Genomic DNA, 18855 nt, shown 5'->3' on the forward strand with positions numbered 1-18855 from the left:
AATTTTTTTTATTTCCAGCATCTGCAGTTCTTTTGGGTTTTTTTTAAAAGTAAGATACTTACATCTTAAGCTAAACAGTTTGTGTTTCTGTACAAAAACAGAAACTGCTGGAAAATCTAAGCAAGCCTGTGCAGAGAAATCAGAGTTAATGTTTTTAGTCCAGTAACCCTGCTGAGCTTTAATTTTTGAACAGAAATATAAACTGTTTAGCTTAAGATGTAAGTATCTTACTTTTGACTTCATATAATCCTTCCTGTCATCCTAAAAGCACATCTTTTTTCCTTTCCTCACCAGCCCTTCACCTCCCTCCTTCCAAATATTTCACATTCTGGTTGTTGTGTTCGGAATATTTTCTAAGTGCAATTTATAACTGTAGTTTTTTGAAAAGTGAGCAAACCAACTGAGTGCTCTATATTATAACTGGCAGATTTCACCTGAAGCAGAGAGCTGTGCTGTGCAATGAGGCATTAATTGGAATATTTTGTATGATAAGTATGAATTTTTAAAATTAATGTTAGAATGAACTTGCAATAAGTTAATTTTTTGAGCTGTATTGTTCTGTTTGTGCTTTGTAAAGATTGAAGAACTACGAATGAGAAAACTACAAATGATAACTTAGTTGTCTATGGTTTGTATAATTGTATTTGAATAAGGCAGCCGATAACATTCATGTTTGAGTAGCTGACTCTCGCTGATATTTTCCAATGCACTTAGCTTTCAGAGATACATTCCTTCCAAAATACAATGTATTAACAGGGTAGCTTAGCCCACCTTGGTTCCTAAATTAATAAACTTTTTTTTATTGATTTGTGGGATGTGGGTTTTGTTGGCTAGCCAGCATTTATTGCCCATCCCATTATTATTATCAAACAGATTCTGCATATATCTTGACGATGGCCGGCACAATCCCAGTATCACCTTCATTTCTCTGGATTTTAATGTCTCTAGTCTCTCATACTGAATTTCTGATATTCCGTGTATGATGAACTATATTTTCTCTAAATAGATATGGGAAAGGCAAAGTCATTGTCTTTGGTACCAGGGTTTGTAGAAACGACCTATCCCAACCTCATTTTACTCTTTGGACACTGCCTGAGACTGTTCATAACCTCTATGTCTTAATTAACCTGAAGTAAGTTACAAATGATAAATTATTTTTGCTACTAATGCCACGTACTGTCACCTTTGTAAGATCGCTCATTCCTGTCTCAGCTTGGTCACAATTCCAACTCCTCAGAAACTGAAGTAATGCATGTCTAAATTCAACAAGACAAAAATAAATCCAGACTGGGATTGATAAATACTTTGGCAACAAGACCATGTAAGAGGCTGGCAGTTCTGTGGCTTGTAAATCACCTCCTCTTTTCCCCCAAATCTGTCCATAGTTTACAAAGCCCAACATAAGTATATGAATAAATGCTCTGCACTTGTTTGGATGAGTGCAGTTCCAACAACACTCAAAGCTTGACATCATCTATGGCAGTGTATATTCTGAAGGGCAATTAGCGATGAACGACAACTGGTGCACTCATGATGCCCACACTCTTTAGAATGAAGGAAAAAAGGCTAGTCTGCTGAAACTCTCATCCATGCTTTTTGCTATATTAAACTCAATGCCTCTTGAGCCCAATGTTTGTTTGCCCGGTAGTCAACTTGACACCATCTGTACCCTCATTCAATACCCTGCTGCTCATATCTTAATTAGCATTAAATCTTGTTCATCCTTAACCATGTACACTCTCTCTGACCTAAATTTGCTCAGAATTGACTTGATTTTAACATTCTCGTCTTTGTTTTCTACTCCTTCCATCCCTTTCTCTATGATCTCCTCCAGCCTATAACCCAACGTAACATTTATACTCTTCCAACTCTGGCTCTTGCAAATTTTGTTGCTTTATGATTGGGAAAGTTAGCTGAAGGTATGATGCCAATAAACCCTGGAATTCACTTTCTTAACCTCTCCTACTCCCACCTATTTTAAGATGTTCTCTAAAACCCACCTTTTTGACAAAACCCTTGGTCACTGGTCTTAATATCTCTTTACATGGCTTGTTGACACATTTGCATTGTTGAAACTCCTGTAAAGCGCTCAGGATATTGATGGCATTTTATAACTGACTTGTCATTAACTTTCGGTGCAAAATTGTTATCTCTGTATTTCATATGGTACAAAAGTAACAATTTTTACATTCAAAGTCAAAGCTAGTAATATGGATAAGTATTGGATGTTGATTCTGTCCTGCCCTAGGATGATCAAAGGAAATATAAACCCTCACATGATTATTGCATTTTGTGCATTACCTGCATCTTTTGCATTTCTGGCAGAACACACTGTAACTATCATGGGACTATGTTACTGATCGTTTGCAGCCTTGCTGATGCAGTAAATGTTTGCTGTGGTCATAGATTTTGCAACTTAATCACAGTGCATTATTTTCAATGCAAACTCTTGAAGAATATGCTATAGTTATGTGATAGTTTTGTTTGTTTTATTTGATCATTAACTTTGATATTTAAACGCTTACAGCATATGCTCTCCTAAATGACAATGCATTTGTTTCTTTTTATTTGGAGTAAAGGGCAGTTGGAAAAGTGTTGTATTGATGCCCCTCAAATGAAGTGTCAGATAAAATGTTTTTTCAATTTTGTTAAGTCATGAGGGATATTAGTTCTCAAAGGGCCAGAAATTGAATTTTATTGATTAAATTACTGGAAATGCTTGATATTAAAAATAAATGTTAAATCCTGTAAATTACCTGATTAGATACAATTGTGTATTGTCCTCAACATATAAGGTATCAAGCATAAAATGAACAAAGTACAGGAAGTACGAGAATTTTATTCAGTGCTGGCTAGTGATACCTTTACATCTGATTTAGAAGGTTATGAGCTAAAGACCCAGACTGTAGAACTTGAGCACACAATCTATCTATGCTCACATTTCAGTACAGTGCTGTTTTTCAGATTAATTATTAAACCAAGGTCCCACTTTCCTTGACAGGTAAAGGATCCCGTGACATTATTTGCAATAGACAAAGGAGTGGCCCTCAATACTGGGCTATGTTTATTCTTAGAACAATTGCACTTAAAGCAGATTGATCTGGCCATTCATCGGATTGCAGTTTGTGGGATTTTGTAATGTGCTAATTGGGCAGTAGCATTTGCCTACTAACAGTGATTGAATTACAATTTGGCTGTAAACTGTTGCAGGACACCATTGGTGCCAGTAAATTAAAATTCTTCCTAACTCAGTTTATATTCAGAAAGATCATCCAGGTGAATAAGTTCCTAAAGCAAAATTCAGTTGTTAAAGTTTGCAACATAACGGATAACTAAACTGACTGTCCTTAATTAAACCTTGGTGCAGCCAGTACTCTGATTCTGTTAGCTTTTTATTTGCAGCAGTTGAAGAGTCAGAAATAAATCAGTGGCAGAAAAAAAACGAACAAAGGAAAGCTTTTCTGACCATTGTTTGGAAAAGAAAACAAGTTCCAACTTAAAAAGACACCTCAAGCACTCATTATTGAGGAAGTAGTCTGTAAAAAAAAAATGTTTTATTGGTCTCAGAATCATGTCTTAATGCTTTGGATGTATTACTGTGGGCACTGGAATTGACAGCAGTGTCAAAGAGGAGCAATTTCTCAGTAGAAAGATGCTGTAAAAAGAACTACTCTATGGCTTGTCAATTTTATACCATGTATTAAAAATCTTGGATAGAATGCAATGACCAGCTTAACTAATGAATGCTCACATTTGTGTTTGCCCTTTTTAAATACAGAAAAAAACATCTTTGGACATTTCAACAAATGTGTAAAGTACTTGACCTGTCTTCTCAAAGTTATGAACTAATGTAATCCAAATAACGTAACTGATTAATTATGTAAAACAGGATGTGGTGGGCACTGGCTAGTCCAGTATTCATTGTCCATCCTTAACCACTGTCTAGAAGATTGTATATAGCTGACTTATTGAAATGTTGCAATCCACAGGGTTTAGGTGTACCTACTGTATTGTTGTGAAAGGAGTTCCAGGGTTTGAATCCAGCGAGTCGTATGAATAAATAAAAGTCAAACTAAAGATTGGAGCTTCCAGTCAGAAGGATGTTGTGAAACTTGAAAGAGTTCAGAAAAGATTTACAAGAATGTTGCCAGGGTTAGAGGATTTGAGCTATAGGGAGAGGTTGAATAGGCTGGAGCTGTTTTCCCTGGAGAGCGGAGATTGAGGGGTGACCTTATAAGATGTTTATAAAACCATGAGGGGCATGGATAGGATAAACAAACAAGGCCTTCTCCCTGGGGTAGGGGGAGTCCAGAACTAGATGACATAGGTAGAGGGTGAGAGGGGAAAGATATGAAAGGGACCTAAGGGGCAACTTTTTAACAGAGGGTGGTGCATGTCTGGAAAGAGCTGCCAGAGGAAGTGGTGGAGGCTGGTACAATTACAACAATTAAAAGGCATCTGGGTGGGTATATGAATAGGAAGGGTTCAGTGGGATATGGCCCAAGCGCTGGCAAATGGGACTAGATTAGGTTAGGATATCTGGTTGGCATGGATGAGTTGGACCAAACAGTCTGTTTACGTGTTGTACATCTCTATGACTCCAAAACTCTGTGACTGAAAACAACAAATGCTGGAGATCACAGCAGGTCAGGCAGATTCCATGGAGAGAAAGCAAGCTAACATTTGGAGTCTAGGTAACTCTTCATCAGAGTCCTGATGTTGAGTCATCTAGACTCAACATTAACTTGCTCTGTGTCCGTGGATGGTGGATGCTGCCTGACCGCTGTGATTTCCAACATCTGTTATTTCAATGCAGGTTCCAGCATCTGCAGTAATTTTGCTCCTCATGATTGAAGACTGTAAAGTCGCCTTCTTAGAGTGTAGTCTTATTTTCATTTTCTGTTTTGGTTTCTTTCCACATTTCACTGAGCATTCTCTTTACTTTTTGGGATGGGAAGGTAAAAGTAATTTGAGTCGTCAAGAATGTTTCAGCCGAACAGAAGTTTGATGGTTAATACGAGGAGCTCACAACCAGAAAATTAACAATGCGGAAGTGCAGCCTATTGCTTTGTAGCACCTGAAGCTGAAAACATTTCTTCGTTTTCATATCCTGTAGCATTAAGCTACATTTGCTATGTGTGATTCTCAAATGCAAATTTCCTAAATTTCATGTTCACAGAGAGCTGGTACTGTTTCAGTTGACAAGGAAATCCTAATGCAGCATTATAAACTGTCCTTCTGCTATATTGACAAACCTGTCACAGACCATGACCAAATATCCATTTAATTGTTGTCTACTAGCTCTGCTGCCACTGCAGTTGGAGGGGCATGGTTGAAAGAGGATTACAGATGTTACCGCATTAGCATCTTCATCTCGCAGTGGCTGACATGCTCTCCACCTGTATGTCTTCTACTTTTTCTTTATAAACAAAAAATATTTAGACATCCATGGATCATTCTGACCAAAAATCAAAGGGTCAACAAAAGTTTACAAAGGAAAAATGACTGTGGTTAGCAATGCACCAAAATCCCTGCAGTGCCCCCGGTCCCTAAACACTGCTGTGTGCCTTCTATGCTTTCCTGCACACCTAATAAGTGGGTATTATTTTAGTCCAAAAATATCCCACAAAAGATTTTGGATAAGGGTCCAGAATACTGATATTGCAATGTCATGGGGAGCAAAGGGCATGCAAAAGATGAAATGCTGAACTTCCTGCTACAGAATTTAGCTGAATTGAAGAACATTATGCTAAAGTATGTATTATTCTGGTACAGTTGGTTTTGCTATAATGCGTGTTTCTTCAACTAGAATTGGTTTTAATGCGATTTGAAGAATTTAGACTGTTATTTGTAGAATGCAAACTTTCCTTACCTGTATTGGCTGTAAGGTGATAACGACATTAATTGGAATGGTGCAGCTATTGCACAGTTTTCTTATAACGTGGGATTGCACAAGGACAGAACTATCACAAAATATCAGAAAGGACTAATTTTTTCAAAAATTCCAGAAAAGGTGAATTTGAAGCGTTGCATCAAGCGAGATAGGATCATGTTGTAGAAAATCAAGTTACAGAATTGTTCTGGTGCAAGATGTGGTCTTTTGGCCCACCAAACCTATATCAGCATTCTGAATGAGCATTTAGACTTAGTTTCATTGTCCAGGCTCTTAACCAAACTTGCACATTATTCCTCATAAAAATAATAACCTAATGCTGAATTGAATGTCTTTTATATTTTGAATTTAGGGCACATACTTTCCACAGTGATCGTGTATGATGATGAAGCCAAATATCTCTGAAGGAGCAATTAGATGGTACAAGTATTCTCTGGATAGATCAGTGAAGTTGGGTCCGAAGTATTTCCTATTAATCTACTCACACAAGGTTGATATGAATGAGGAAACTAATGTACTGTAGCAGGTTAGTTGCTACACTACATATCCACCTATTTAATTTGAATTTATCTAAAGCTTGTGGCATGGAGAGTGATTTTCTTTTGTCATCGGTTGTCAAGACAATAATTTACTGTTAAACACATTTAAAGCAAATAGGTTATGGTTGGTGGATAGCTTTTGTTTTTGCCTAATCATTGTGGAAAAAGAATTTCCCAGAAGCAAACTTGAAGGAGATTAACATGGAGTGTTAATTATAAAAGATTGTAGACGTTACAGTAAAGGTAGATTAGGAACAAGGCTTTGAAAGAGACCAGATTAATCAGCGTTAAATTACCTTCTGAATGGTACGCACCAGTTTCTCTCTCAAATCCTTTGAAAAAAATACATTTGAGCTGAATTCAAAAAAGACAAAATTGAAGTTTAACTTTTGCTGAAATTCTGCTAAATTGTTATGGATAAATGTCAGACAGTGGTTTGAGAGAAATAAATTATTTGCTCTATTGTGTGTCCATTTGAACTCAAAAATGAGAGCATCAGTAATTTGTTTTATTTGCTACAAAATTAGCAGCCTTTGATATCGGAGTGTTTGAATCACTATCGGAATATTCTCCTTTACCACTTGTCATGCAAATTTATGTCCTTCCTTTGCCACCCCTCTCCACATTATTAACTTTAGTCTTAACAATTCACCAAACAAGAAGATTTATCAAGGAATATCAGCATTTTATTTTTATCTTTGTATGATTGCCTATGAAGAATTTACTGTCCAGAGCAGACATCATATATGATAGGATGCTGTCTTAATTTTAATAAGACCTGATAGCAGTCAAGCTTCGAGATATTTTCATGTACGAAAGCTGACAAACTTGCCAAGCCTAAGTAAATGTTAAAATAACTTTTGACAGCTTTTGCTTTTTTCCTTCATTGGATATAAATTTATATAAAATATAATGTAAACAAAGGCCTTGAAAGACAATTCCATGTGCTGGCTAAACAATGGTCTATTGGTATACAATCTGTAAAGTGAGGCAATACGGTAAAAATATGGACCATATTGTATTCAATTTCTATTTGTTATGAAGAAATAAATGTTTTGTTTCTATTCCATTGTTATTTTCAACAATATGGGCATCATGCTGGCACAGTGGTTAGTGCTGCTGCCTCATATCAGCAGGGACCCGTGTTCAATTCCAGCCTTTACTGACTTTCTGTGTGGAGTTTGCATACTCTCCCTGTGTCTATGTGGATTTCCTCTGGATGCACTGGTTTCCTTCCATGGTCACAAAGATGTGAAGGTTAGGTGGATTGGTCATGCTAAATTGCCCATCATGTCCATGGATATATAGGCTGAGTGGGTTCGTCATGGCAAAAAATGTGGGGTTATGGGTTAGGATTGAGGGCTGGATTGGGTAGGATGCTCTTCAGAAGGTCAATGCAGACTTGATGGGCTGAATGGCATCTTTCCATACTGTAGGGATTCTATATTGGAGCAGCGCGGTGGCACAGTGGTTAGCACCTGGGATCCGGGTTTAATTCCAGCCTCTGGCTACTGTCTGTGTGGAGTTTGAACATTATCCCCGTGTCTGTGTGGGTTTCCTCCCAGAATGCAAAGATGTGCAGGTTAGGTGAATTGGCCGTGCTAAATTGCCCATAGTGTTTAGCAATGTTTAGGTTAGGTGCATTAGTCAGGGGTAAATCTGGAGTAATAGGGGAACGAGTTTTGGTGGGATGCTCTTCTGTCCGACAAGACCTTCTGAAGCGTCTGTTTCCACACCATAGGGATTCTATGATTCTAAAAAAAACTTGTATTACAGGTACAATGCGAATGATTTATAAGAAGATGTCAAAATAGCAAATTTGGCACTCCAATTTGCATTACAGTAGCTGTCACAAAATGGTAACAGGTTACTTTCAAATAAAATAATTCTGTATGATTTTTGTACTAGTTGATGGAATATTTTGAAATAGCTACTGTTCACATTTGTTCAATTGCAATTGTCCTTTTAGTGTAGATTTTAGTCTGAGAGAATTGACCTGGCAAGGTTTTAAAAACATCTGTACTTTCTTTTCTTAATGTTTCTTAATTTCTCCTTGCTGAAAGCCTCTGTGTTTGACCAAGCTTCTTGTTCTCACTTTTAAAGGTGCATTTTAATTGCAAATTAATCTGTATTCTAACTTTGTAATGAACACCGCAATTACAATGAAGCTAATTTTCTCTTGCAGTTTTCTCCATGACCGTTCACATTTAAAGGCATTGATCATATTGGGGTATGATACTGTGTCCCATACTGAGGAATATAGAAATTCCATAAGTACTAAATGGATGCAACTGCCCTTGAGGCAGGTCATTGTTGTCAACATAATTAGGAGAAGCAGCTGTCTCTTCTGCTAATTACTTTTAAATAAGCTGTGGTGAATCTGACCAGTTCTTTAATCCCTATTCTGCATAGAAGTTGAAGATGTGGTCTCCATTTAAACTCCTCTGGATATATTTCTTCTGTGTCATTCTTTTCTGTAAGTTGTGAAGAAGATGCAGTATAATAGAAATAATGAAAAAATGCATTATCGTCTTTATATATCATTGTCTATTTATTTATGATGAGGTTGATCTATGGAAGAAGCTAATGCCCTTGTCTCTCTCATTAACCCTTCTGAAATATCTCTAGTACTGGGTATGTTTGTGATGTCACAGTGTCTGCCAACCAATCTTCTCTCCCTATAACTGAGCAATGACATCGGTAGCCATGTTATTTAGGGGATAATTACCATGAACCAATGTTTTGCAGTCCCATTATTATACACTTTGTGTATATGTAATGTCTTGGGGTCGACAATGGCACAGTGATAATATCTCTGGACTAGTAGCCAGAAACCTGGCTACATGTGCTAGGGATGTGGGCTCAAGTCCCACCTTTACAGAAGGTGAAATTTGAACTTAAGTGCTCTTTTGGTATAGTGGTAGTGTCCCTACTTCTGAGCCAAGAGGCCTGGGTTCAGGTCACAGATATGAGTCTGAACAGTCAGATTAAAATAACTAGTTCCTAAGATGAGGGCATTTGCAGAACGGTGGTAGTGTCCTTCAGTGCCAGGAGACCTTGGTTCAAGTCTCACCTCTTCAAGACGTATCTAATAACATCTTTGAACAGATTGATTAGAAAATAACTACATGTGATCTGTTAAAGTACCTATTCAAGATGGCTATGTGAATCCCTGATGGACTCAACCTGTAAGCCTCTCTTGGCTCATCCCAGAGATCATATTCTGTGGTAGTCTGGACTATAAAACTCTTACAGACAGTTTAGTTTAAGTTATTACCTTGATTTACCAATGGCATTAATGATACACTATAACATAGCTCAAGCCTGGCTTGTAGGTATCTTAAGGTTTTAAAACCATTAGTAGAGTAGCAGCTCTTACCCCAAAAGAGCTCTCTCAGGCTACTCCCCTTGTTGCTGCAAATAAGCTGTCTTTCTACAGAAATTGGTATTAAAATTACAAAAACACCACATGTCTTTAATCAGATAAGCAGCAATAAAATGGCAAAAGTTTGCAGAGGAAAAGAAACTCATTGACAGGTCTGAGTACACTTGATTAATTAAGCTACATGCACATCAAAGTGGGAACCCTGATCAAACCAGGCCAAATGGCCAATTTCTTTGGCTAGCTAACCTTCCCTTTTTAACAGTACAACATAACAAGGGACTAGTCTAAGCTATGTGGAAAAGGTCATGAGGTAACCTCACTCAGCTAACATGTCCGGGATCGTTGTCCGACAAAGTGGCTTTTTCTTTTAATATTATCTAAGATTCCCAGAATGCAAATTGAATTCATAACATTCCTGGTTCTCGAGCTCCAGGGAACAACACACAAACATTCAATCTATGACAAGCAAGTGTACACGCAAATCAGACCACAAAGTTAACCTTTCCACCAGCTTCTGTTGGCTCGCGCTCTCTCGCTCTCGCTCACTCTTACACAAAATCAGGATTGTTCTATTTCGTGCATATTCCACTCAGCTTATTAAATTACAAGTTATTTTCCTATTGAGTATGAGTTTTGTTCAGAGTCTTTAATGTAAACCAGAATTCAGTTATCCATCATCCAATGTAAATATGCATAGTTGCCAGCCCGTTTGGTCAAAAGGAAAAACTGCCACCCATTCCACATGTTACCACCTTATTTGCACCAATCCATTGATACTAAGAACAGATGTCCTTAATTACTCTCCCCATGGTCAAGTGCTTTCCTGCATATCCTGCTGCAGATGTGTAAGGCTAATAGTTTTCTCAATGTTTTCACTCCAACTCCATATAGCTTACAAATTTCGTTTCATGATGAGTTGAACGAACATGGTACTAGAACATGAAAGGTGATGTTAATACGCAATTAGTTCTTTAGAGATGGCATCTGGGTTACGTTTATCTAATTATATTTTCTACCTTGATTTTGTGTGCAGACTCATCCATCAGTGAGAGTTAAAGGAACAGAGCATAACTACAATCCAGTTTTCTGCCAAGATGAAAAATGTTCTTCTAACTCTAAAGGTAGCCACATGCACTGTCCCTTTTGTAGTGTGACTGATGCCTACCAGGACCCTGTCATCTTGAGAGCACATTACAGAGTTAAACATGTTGACAAAGGGCTTGATTTTGCAGGTAAGGTAATAAATTTCACATCAACCCTTGAGGCCCATCAGACCTTTTCTCTTTACTGTGTCTGAAAATTATTGAAAAGGATCTTTTTTTTAAAAAACTAGATACTAAATACTTATATCATAAATAATAATAGAAAGCATTAAAATATACAGTCCACCTGCATCAAGGAAGAGAAAAGAAAGATTATGAAACATCTTAGCGTTTTTTTGAATAAACCTGTTCAGGGATGTTTTATATCTCTCTTAAACTGGCCTGCTGGCCCAGAGGTAGGGATATTACCACTATAGCCAAGAGCCCCTCACCTTAGGAGCTAAATAGTTTCTAACTAACATGTTTGGAGATATTGTTAAACACATCTGGAGTAGATGAGACTTGAACCTAGGCCTCCTCGCCCAAAGGGAAAGCCACTACCATTGCACCACAAGAACCCTTCCATCTTGGGAGCTATAATCTGTCCAAGAAACCTTCCAGATCCGGTCATTATAAAGAATTTGATTTCTGAACAATTTTACAAAATATATATATAAAACCATCTGACACTTGATACTGTAACATGATATATTGTCAAGGTAATTGGATCAAAAGATGATAAAATAAGAATTGAAAGTTATTCAAAAATGAATTAGGATCAATGTGAGCCAGTATATTCTATTATTTTTATTGCAACACTCAACCATGATGCCTACTTACTTATTGGTGTTTTGCTTCCATAAATAATTAAGTTGTGTATTTTGTTTAAAGTTGATTATAGTAATGTAATCCTATTAAATCAGAGCCTCTTTGGTAAACTGATATTATTATATAGTTGAAAGGAAAGTTGAACTCAGTCCCCAAGAATTATACCTGACCTAGAAAGAAATCTGAGTGGAAATGAAACAAATGAACTTTACAATGTCTATTGTAGCAACTGAAGAGCAAGTTCAGAAAGCACAATGCCAGAACTTAGCTAAAGCTGCAGCTGTTGAGTCAGCTACAGTACCTGTATGTTCAATTTTCCCAGAAATATTATCGTTCTGATTAACTTCTCTAAGAAACATGCTATAGTCATTGAGAAACACTTAAATTTATCATTTAAAATTAATTTAGAAATATTACTGTAATTAAACTTCAGAAAGCACTTAGACAGTAACAATGCATTAATTGGTGGAAGTCTTGAAAAGAAAATGGCTGGGAATTTTATCTTTATAAGGCAGTGTCTGAGAGAAAGAGAAATAATGTTTTGAGGTTCCACTCCAAAAAGCTACTTTAGAGAATATTGACCACGTTCTATGATGTTAACGGGCTTTCTTTTCAAGGTGTTGGAATTTCTTAGAAATTCTTCTTTTGAGGTCGTGAATTTCCTTTCAATGATGCAAATTATGCGTAGCTTGAATGAATTTAATTTGACATTAAAGAAGACCCTATAGGATATTATTTCTGGCTATCGAGGCAATGTACTGCCTAATAACATACTGTATCATGACAACTGCAGTGCTCTAGTTTTCTAATATTTCAGAAATCATGGGAGGAGGAGGGAATTTGTCCCAGACATAAATTAACAAATATGAGAACCTGAACCCAACTTGTAGGGAGCAGACACATTTTCACTTTGAATGCAACAATTTTGGGGACTCTTTGTAACCTACTCTGGAGAGACAGGGTTCTTATTTAAATATATTAATGAGCTTGGTTCATCAGATTTTGGCTGCCATTTGTGATTTAAATTGGAAGTTGATTTGACTGGATGTCTTGCTGTCAGGAAACCTACTAGCTGAATTTAGCTGTCTGTCCCTGACCGTTGAGCAGATTTTCTGCTCATGATCAATGAACACCCACCCAAGCCCGTCTTATCAACTCACTGTTCTTTGGCTCTTTGCCTCTATGTTTTCCAGTTGGACTCTTTCCCCCACCCCATCATCATTAATTCACATTTTCCCAATTACCAAGGGCTGTACCATCCACTTTGCAATATTTCCAGCACTTTGTTCCTCTAGTTTGCCAGTTGTTCCCTTCCAAAGCACCAACCTGAGGCTTCTCAGTTACTGAGAGCTCTGGCCAACTGCTCCAGTCAAACCTGGTCAGGGGCCCAGTAAGGATAGCCAAGCAGTCGAGCTGGGAAGGGGTTAGGGCCAATAGAAGATCAGTGTGAGTGATAAAAATTATTTATGTAGTTTTTGTTTTTGTCTTTGCCTAGTATTTCCAGGGTAAATATCCAGATAAGGACATTATCTGAAGTCCCTGACTCCAGCTGAGTCATGATGTGGAGGTGCTCGTGTTGGACTGGGGTGGACAAAGTTAAAAATCACAAGACACAAGGTTATAGTCCAATAGTTTTATTTGGAAGTACAAGCTTTCGGAGCGCTGCTCCTTCGTCAGGTAGCGAGCTGGTCAACTACCTGACAAAGGGGCAGCACTCCAAAAGCTTGTACTTCCAAATAAAATTACATCTATAGGCATTCTTGTTGGAGCATTTACGTGATGGGTAGCACATCTCGGGGGCACTAGCACACTAAAATTGTGAACTGTCTCACATCCTCGGGTATTTACCAGGAACGAATGGAATTGGGTAAGGAAATGCAATTTGTGATTGGGAATCAACACAGTGATTTTGATCTTCGTGTATGCATTGTATAGATATATAAAATGTATTTATATAATTACGTCTATGATAGTATGCAGAAAAAAAGTCGACATGCTGGGACATTAGCCAAAATCCAGCTTTCTGAAAACAAGACATTTTTCTTGCATGAAATTTGAGGGTTGCTCCCATAACAGTGATTCAGTCATTGTACATTGATTCCCAGTTGACACACACTTTCATGCATAACCCTTCAAAAATGTAATGGCTTCAATAACTCTAGCCATTCCAATTTTGTATAAGTGGAGTGAAAATGCAGGCCCCTAAAGTTTTACATCTGTATCTATATCTATAACTGCTTTTCATACAAAGTTGGTATCCTTTTCTGACAGACAGCATGGTTTTCTACTTCACAATGTTAGACCTGAGTCGTCACAGCACTTTAAGAGTTGTCTCCTGTTACAACCAAAGCTGACAGAATACACCATTGGTCTAGTCCCACTAGCCAATTTGAATAGAAATATTTTATCCAGTTTCTAAGAAAACCAATTGCATATCTATAACAGGTTTCAAACAAAATCTATTAGCCACGTTCCTTAATAGCTACAGTTACTAACCTGAGACATAGCTGTTCAAGATATATAGTCTTGAAGTTTCTTCAATTATCCTTCCATGTAAGCAAATAGATTTAATTCTAACCAGAGAGTTTTTTTTCCCAGAAATGGGAGAAATCAGCTGGGTGGCTAGTTCATTGCAAGCACTTCTCCATTTCAGCTTATTCTTGGCAGCATTTTCTTCAGTTCAAATTGTTCTTAGCAGGCTTTCTTCCAAATCAACTAAGTCTGATAAAACAAGGACATTTCCAAGCCAGTCGCTAATCACAAAGAAAGCAACAGATGTCTAAAGCAAGCCAGTCATGTACAAGCTTTGTATATAATAACATTTGGATTACCTCTTTCAGGAAACCACTCCACATACACGCACACCACCCTCCCCCCATCATGGACAGCACAGGTTGTCAATTTCATTGGCACTTAATTTAAAATCTGGGGGAATCAAAAATCCAGCTGAGTCTTTCACTCAAGGATGCTGCATTTGCACATCAGATCTATCTAGCTGAATATTTCCGGAATTAGTTACAGCAGGATGAAACACTATCTCAAATTTGCAAAACTTATATCCCATGTTATAAACAATATTACTAAAATGCATCGATCCTGCAGCACCTAAGTTTAAATTGTTATTCCCTGCCTACTTGCCAGTAGAACACTGCAATAACAATCCACTCTACATTTTGTTCACATGGAAATCGAAATGGACTTCCTTTTCCTGCAATTTAAGTAAGTAATCATAGCCTGTTTTAAAACTTTCTAGAAGCTGGATTATTTCTGCTTCAGGGTAAAGACTGATTTGAGTGTGGAAAAATTGTTTGAGGTTTTCTTTGCTTCTCTCCAGCTTAATTAATATCAAGTAGGCATTTTGTGAATGCTACTAAAATGACGATAGATAGAAGCTGTGATTTGTGAATTATTCAAATTAACAGGTGTGTATTAGATTAAAGTCATTTTTCAAAATCCCATATTAGTAAAAGTGAAATAAGATAATACACGGTACAAAATGTTACTCTGGGCATTGTTATAGTGGTAATGGCTTTTTGCTATGCAACAAACAATCTAAAAATAGTGTAATCACAGATGTGTTATCCCAGTCTACAATATCATTTTTGTTTTACCCTATTTCATAATTTTTCTTCACTATTTTAGTATCTGCCATTCTTCATCCAAATCACTGTTGTCTAATTGGTTTAAATTAACATCCCATCTCTATGACTATGACTCTATAATTACTTTTGAATGCTTAGGCATGTTTTATTGAATCATCGGTGTTTACCTAAAACCTCGGACAGCCTAACTGAGAATAACGAATCACAGCTAAGAGACTTTATGGGATGAATGCACTTACCTCATTCTGGGAGACAATACCACATAAGAAATAGGTACAGGCAGAGGCCATTCAGCTGCTTGACCCTATGCAGCATTCAATGAGATCATGTCAGATCTGATCTTGGTTTCAACTGCACTTTATAAACTGTTCCTTATAACCATTGATTTCCATAGATCAAATATCTCTGACTCAGCCTTGAATGTATTAAATGACTCAGTCTCCAAAGATTTCTGGGATGAAAAATTTCAAAGGGTCTTGACCCTTTAAGGGAAGGAATTCTTCCTTGCCTCCATCTTAAGTAGATAACTCCTTATTCTATTTTGTTTGTTATTTAACCTCTCAAACCCCATCAGAATCATTTGTTTTCACTAGCATCACCTGTCAATTCCTCTGACTCAAATTAGTACTCAAATATAACACAAGTGTCATAAACTACCTTTTTTATTTGATATAAATATGTAAGTATCATTCATCTGGGTATTACCCTATGAAATGTCACCCAGTAAGCAAACAGTGGGATTGTTTTTGGCAAATTGGTATCATTGTGTAGTTTTCCTTTATGACTACATAATAGCTATGAACAGTAGGCAAAAATACAAAATGGTATTAAAGATGATATGCAAACTCATATTGAGGACTAAACATTTTTGTCATCTAGCTGCCTGGATTAATATTTGGCATGTGTCGTATACAACTTAGTCTATTCAACTTCAACCATGTACTTAAACACCAATATCAGAAGAGATTGCCTCTCTGTGCTGAACTGTAAACAAATTATAAACCAATTTAAGAGTAATCAAGTTCACTTAACATCAGAAGTTTGTTCTGGATTGATAAGTCTTTTCCCATTCAATCAACTTGCATTAAATTCAGATTTGGTTGGTAAAGGTTAAAGTCAAATGAATATATTCTCTAACTTGTGAAGAAATAATCATTTATTTATACATTTGGGTGCACTTAATGGTTCACTTTGAATGTTACGAAGATGCTTAAAGAGGTTTTCTTTCCATATTAACCAGGTTTGAAGATACTTCGCTGTTGTAATCACTGTGACATCATTGGAACTATCAAAGAAGAAAAGAAATTTAAAGGTGCACACTGGCACTGCTACCGCTGTCGAAATGGTTTCAATAGACGTGATGAAGCTATCAAGCATTACAAAACTCATTTCCGCAACCCTCATACGACTTTTCAAATTCAAATTACACAAGTGAGTTCAAAATGATCAAGATGCTCAAAGATCTGGAGACTGCTTTTGATACTAACACACATATTTAAGGACAAGCGGCCTGGAAGTTGAGTTAAAAACATCTCACCTCCCTTACCCTTGCCTCCCCACCGCTCTACCAGCTCCTACCTGCAGTAACTGCAGAAATCCCAATGCTCTGACATTCTCATGGCCAGTGACAAATGAATTGCCCTCAAGGTGCCCGTTAACCATCAACAGTTTGTCACTTGCAATCAAATGAAGCTGGGACCTCAAAATAGCAGCTACCTGACTTTAGTTGGGCAGGGAAAGTATCTGACTTTGTTCAATAGCTCCATCGACCAGCTGAATGTTCAACTCAACTCCGTTATATTTATGTAGAACTTGCTTGTCCTTTATTTTGTTGGTACGACTTAGACCTGCTAGTGAGGGGACAATTTTCAGCTATTCCTGGGATTTTGGTTGAACCTGTCAATTGTGATGCATAATCCTTATTTAATATTTCTGAAACTCAAGTGATGAAATTTTCAGAAAGAACTACGTTATTTATGCATTGCTTTCACAGTGGTCAAATTTTAATATTTTGCCTTAGTAATGATCTTTTTGAGATGTTGTACATTTTAGACCACTTACTTCGAAATGCTATGAAAGAAATGACATATTTTTAATTTGCTCTATACATTGCATTGAGGAACCTATAACAGAAAACTTTTTTGCCTAAATTCATTCATTCATGCATTTAATTTCACCTTTCTGATTCAGCTTAATTGTTTAGTTTTGGTTATTAGCTACGATTGCAACGCTTTTTTTTTATTTGCCTCACTCTGAGGAATATGCCTCTTTGCTTATAGATTGCTGAAAAGAGAAGTGTAGAGTAAGGTGCTAGAAAGGGACATAGCTTAGTTGTAAAGAAATCATTTTTGTAGTTGGGAGGGAAGTATCAATGTAAAGAGACTGGTGGACCTTTTGAGAGGATAGGGACAAAGTCAGTGAAGGATTAATATTTCTAAGAATTTGGCTGACCATAACAATACTAATGTGTGTTTTGCTGCACTAATTAAAATTTTGAATTTTTCAAAATGCTACTGCTGCAACAATACAACCAGTGCAGTTGTTGACAAATAACTAGTAATGGATGTTAGAATACTGTTAGCTTACTTTCTAACAGCATTACTATTTCAGCTCTACAGTTTGGGTCAAATTGACTGTTTTAATTCACTTTTGAGTTTCTCCCACATCTGGGGCAATTGTTGTGAACTGTGTAGGACAGATTTGGACTGTACTTGTCCACGTGCATAATAGCCTTTTAAAGATGGCAGGGTGCTGGGCTATTCCAGAATATCCCGGCTGTGGCACATTTTCCTGGCTATGATGCATAGTAGAGTTGAACAAGCATCAGACATGAGATGCCACAGTGGCCTGTGTAAATGAGTCAAGTTTGGGAAGATAGTGTAAGAAATTTTGATGGGCCTTCAGAGAGATACTTACCATGAAACTTGATGAAATTGACACTTGGCCAAAATAAAGATTCAGCTCAATGTTTGTAGTTCTCTTAAAAAGCTACCCATAAAAATTAAATCCTGTCTGCTATGAATACATTGCAACACTACAGTAATTGATTTACTTTGTTATATTTAAATCTTCTGCAAATCAGTGATGTAGAGTGAAGGTCATTAATTGGCAACAATCTTAGAGTATTTAGACAAGGGTTGTTGGGGAGAGGTAATCAATAGTTAAATATAGTATGCCACATTTTATTAAATTGATGTTTGTTTTGCTGCTTTCTGTGTAACTTTAGTTTTTAAGGAAATGTAAGTTACAGATGAACCTTTTGAAATAATTTATTGGATTTTCATTTTTTCATTTTTGTTCTTTCATCTAGCAGCCGCATTGCTGGAGCTTGCTTCATGACAGCAAGTAAATTTGATGAATGTCAATTGAATCTCAGTTTTAGACCCATCATTGTACTGTTTACAACCACATCTAAAGACTTGTTCCTTTTGATGTTTAAATTCATTTGCATTAATTATTGACTTTGAAGAAGATAAATGAAATTTGGCATTACTTGGTTTTCCATCACCAGGATTCCATTCTGCCT

The 18855-nt window shown here is 36.9% G+C and overlaps 1 protein-coding gene across 6 annotated transcripts in view; it reads left to right on the top strand.

The window, feature by feature from the left end:
* Positions 1 to 18855, top strand: part of LOC140488181 (uncharacterized) — a 46198-nt gene that overhangs the window by 2465 nt on the left and 24878 nt on the right. For 3 of the 6 annotated variants that reach the window (XM_072588059.1, XM_072588062.1, XM_072588058.1), the window contains exons 2-3: positions 10851 to 11049; positions 16570 to 16760. In XM_072588059.1, the coding sequence (XP_072444160.1) occupies positions 10851 to 11049; positions 16570 to 16760 (390 nt within the window). Of the gene's footprint in view, positions 1 to 6245; positions 6420 to 10850; positions 11050 to 16569; positions 16761 to 18855 lie in introns of all 6 variants that reach the window. The other 3 variants (XM_072588063.1, XM_072588060.1, XM_072588061.1) reach the window with 2 other exon arrangements.

The sequence above is a fragment of the Chiloscyllium punctatum genome, chromosome 17 (assembly GCF_047496795.1).
Source record: "Chiloscyllium punctatum isolate Juve2018m chromosome 17, sChiPun1.3, whole genome shotgun sequence".
Taxonomy (NCBI): Eukaryota; Metazoa; Chordata; class Chondrichthyes; order Orectolobiformes; family Hemiscylliidae; genus Chiloscyllium; species Chiloscyllium punctatum.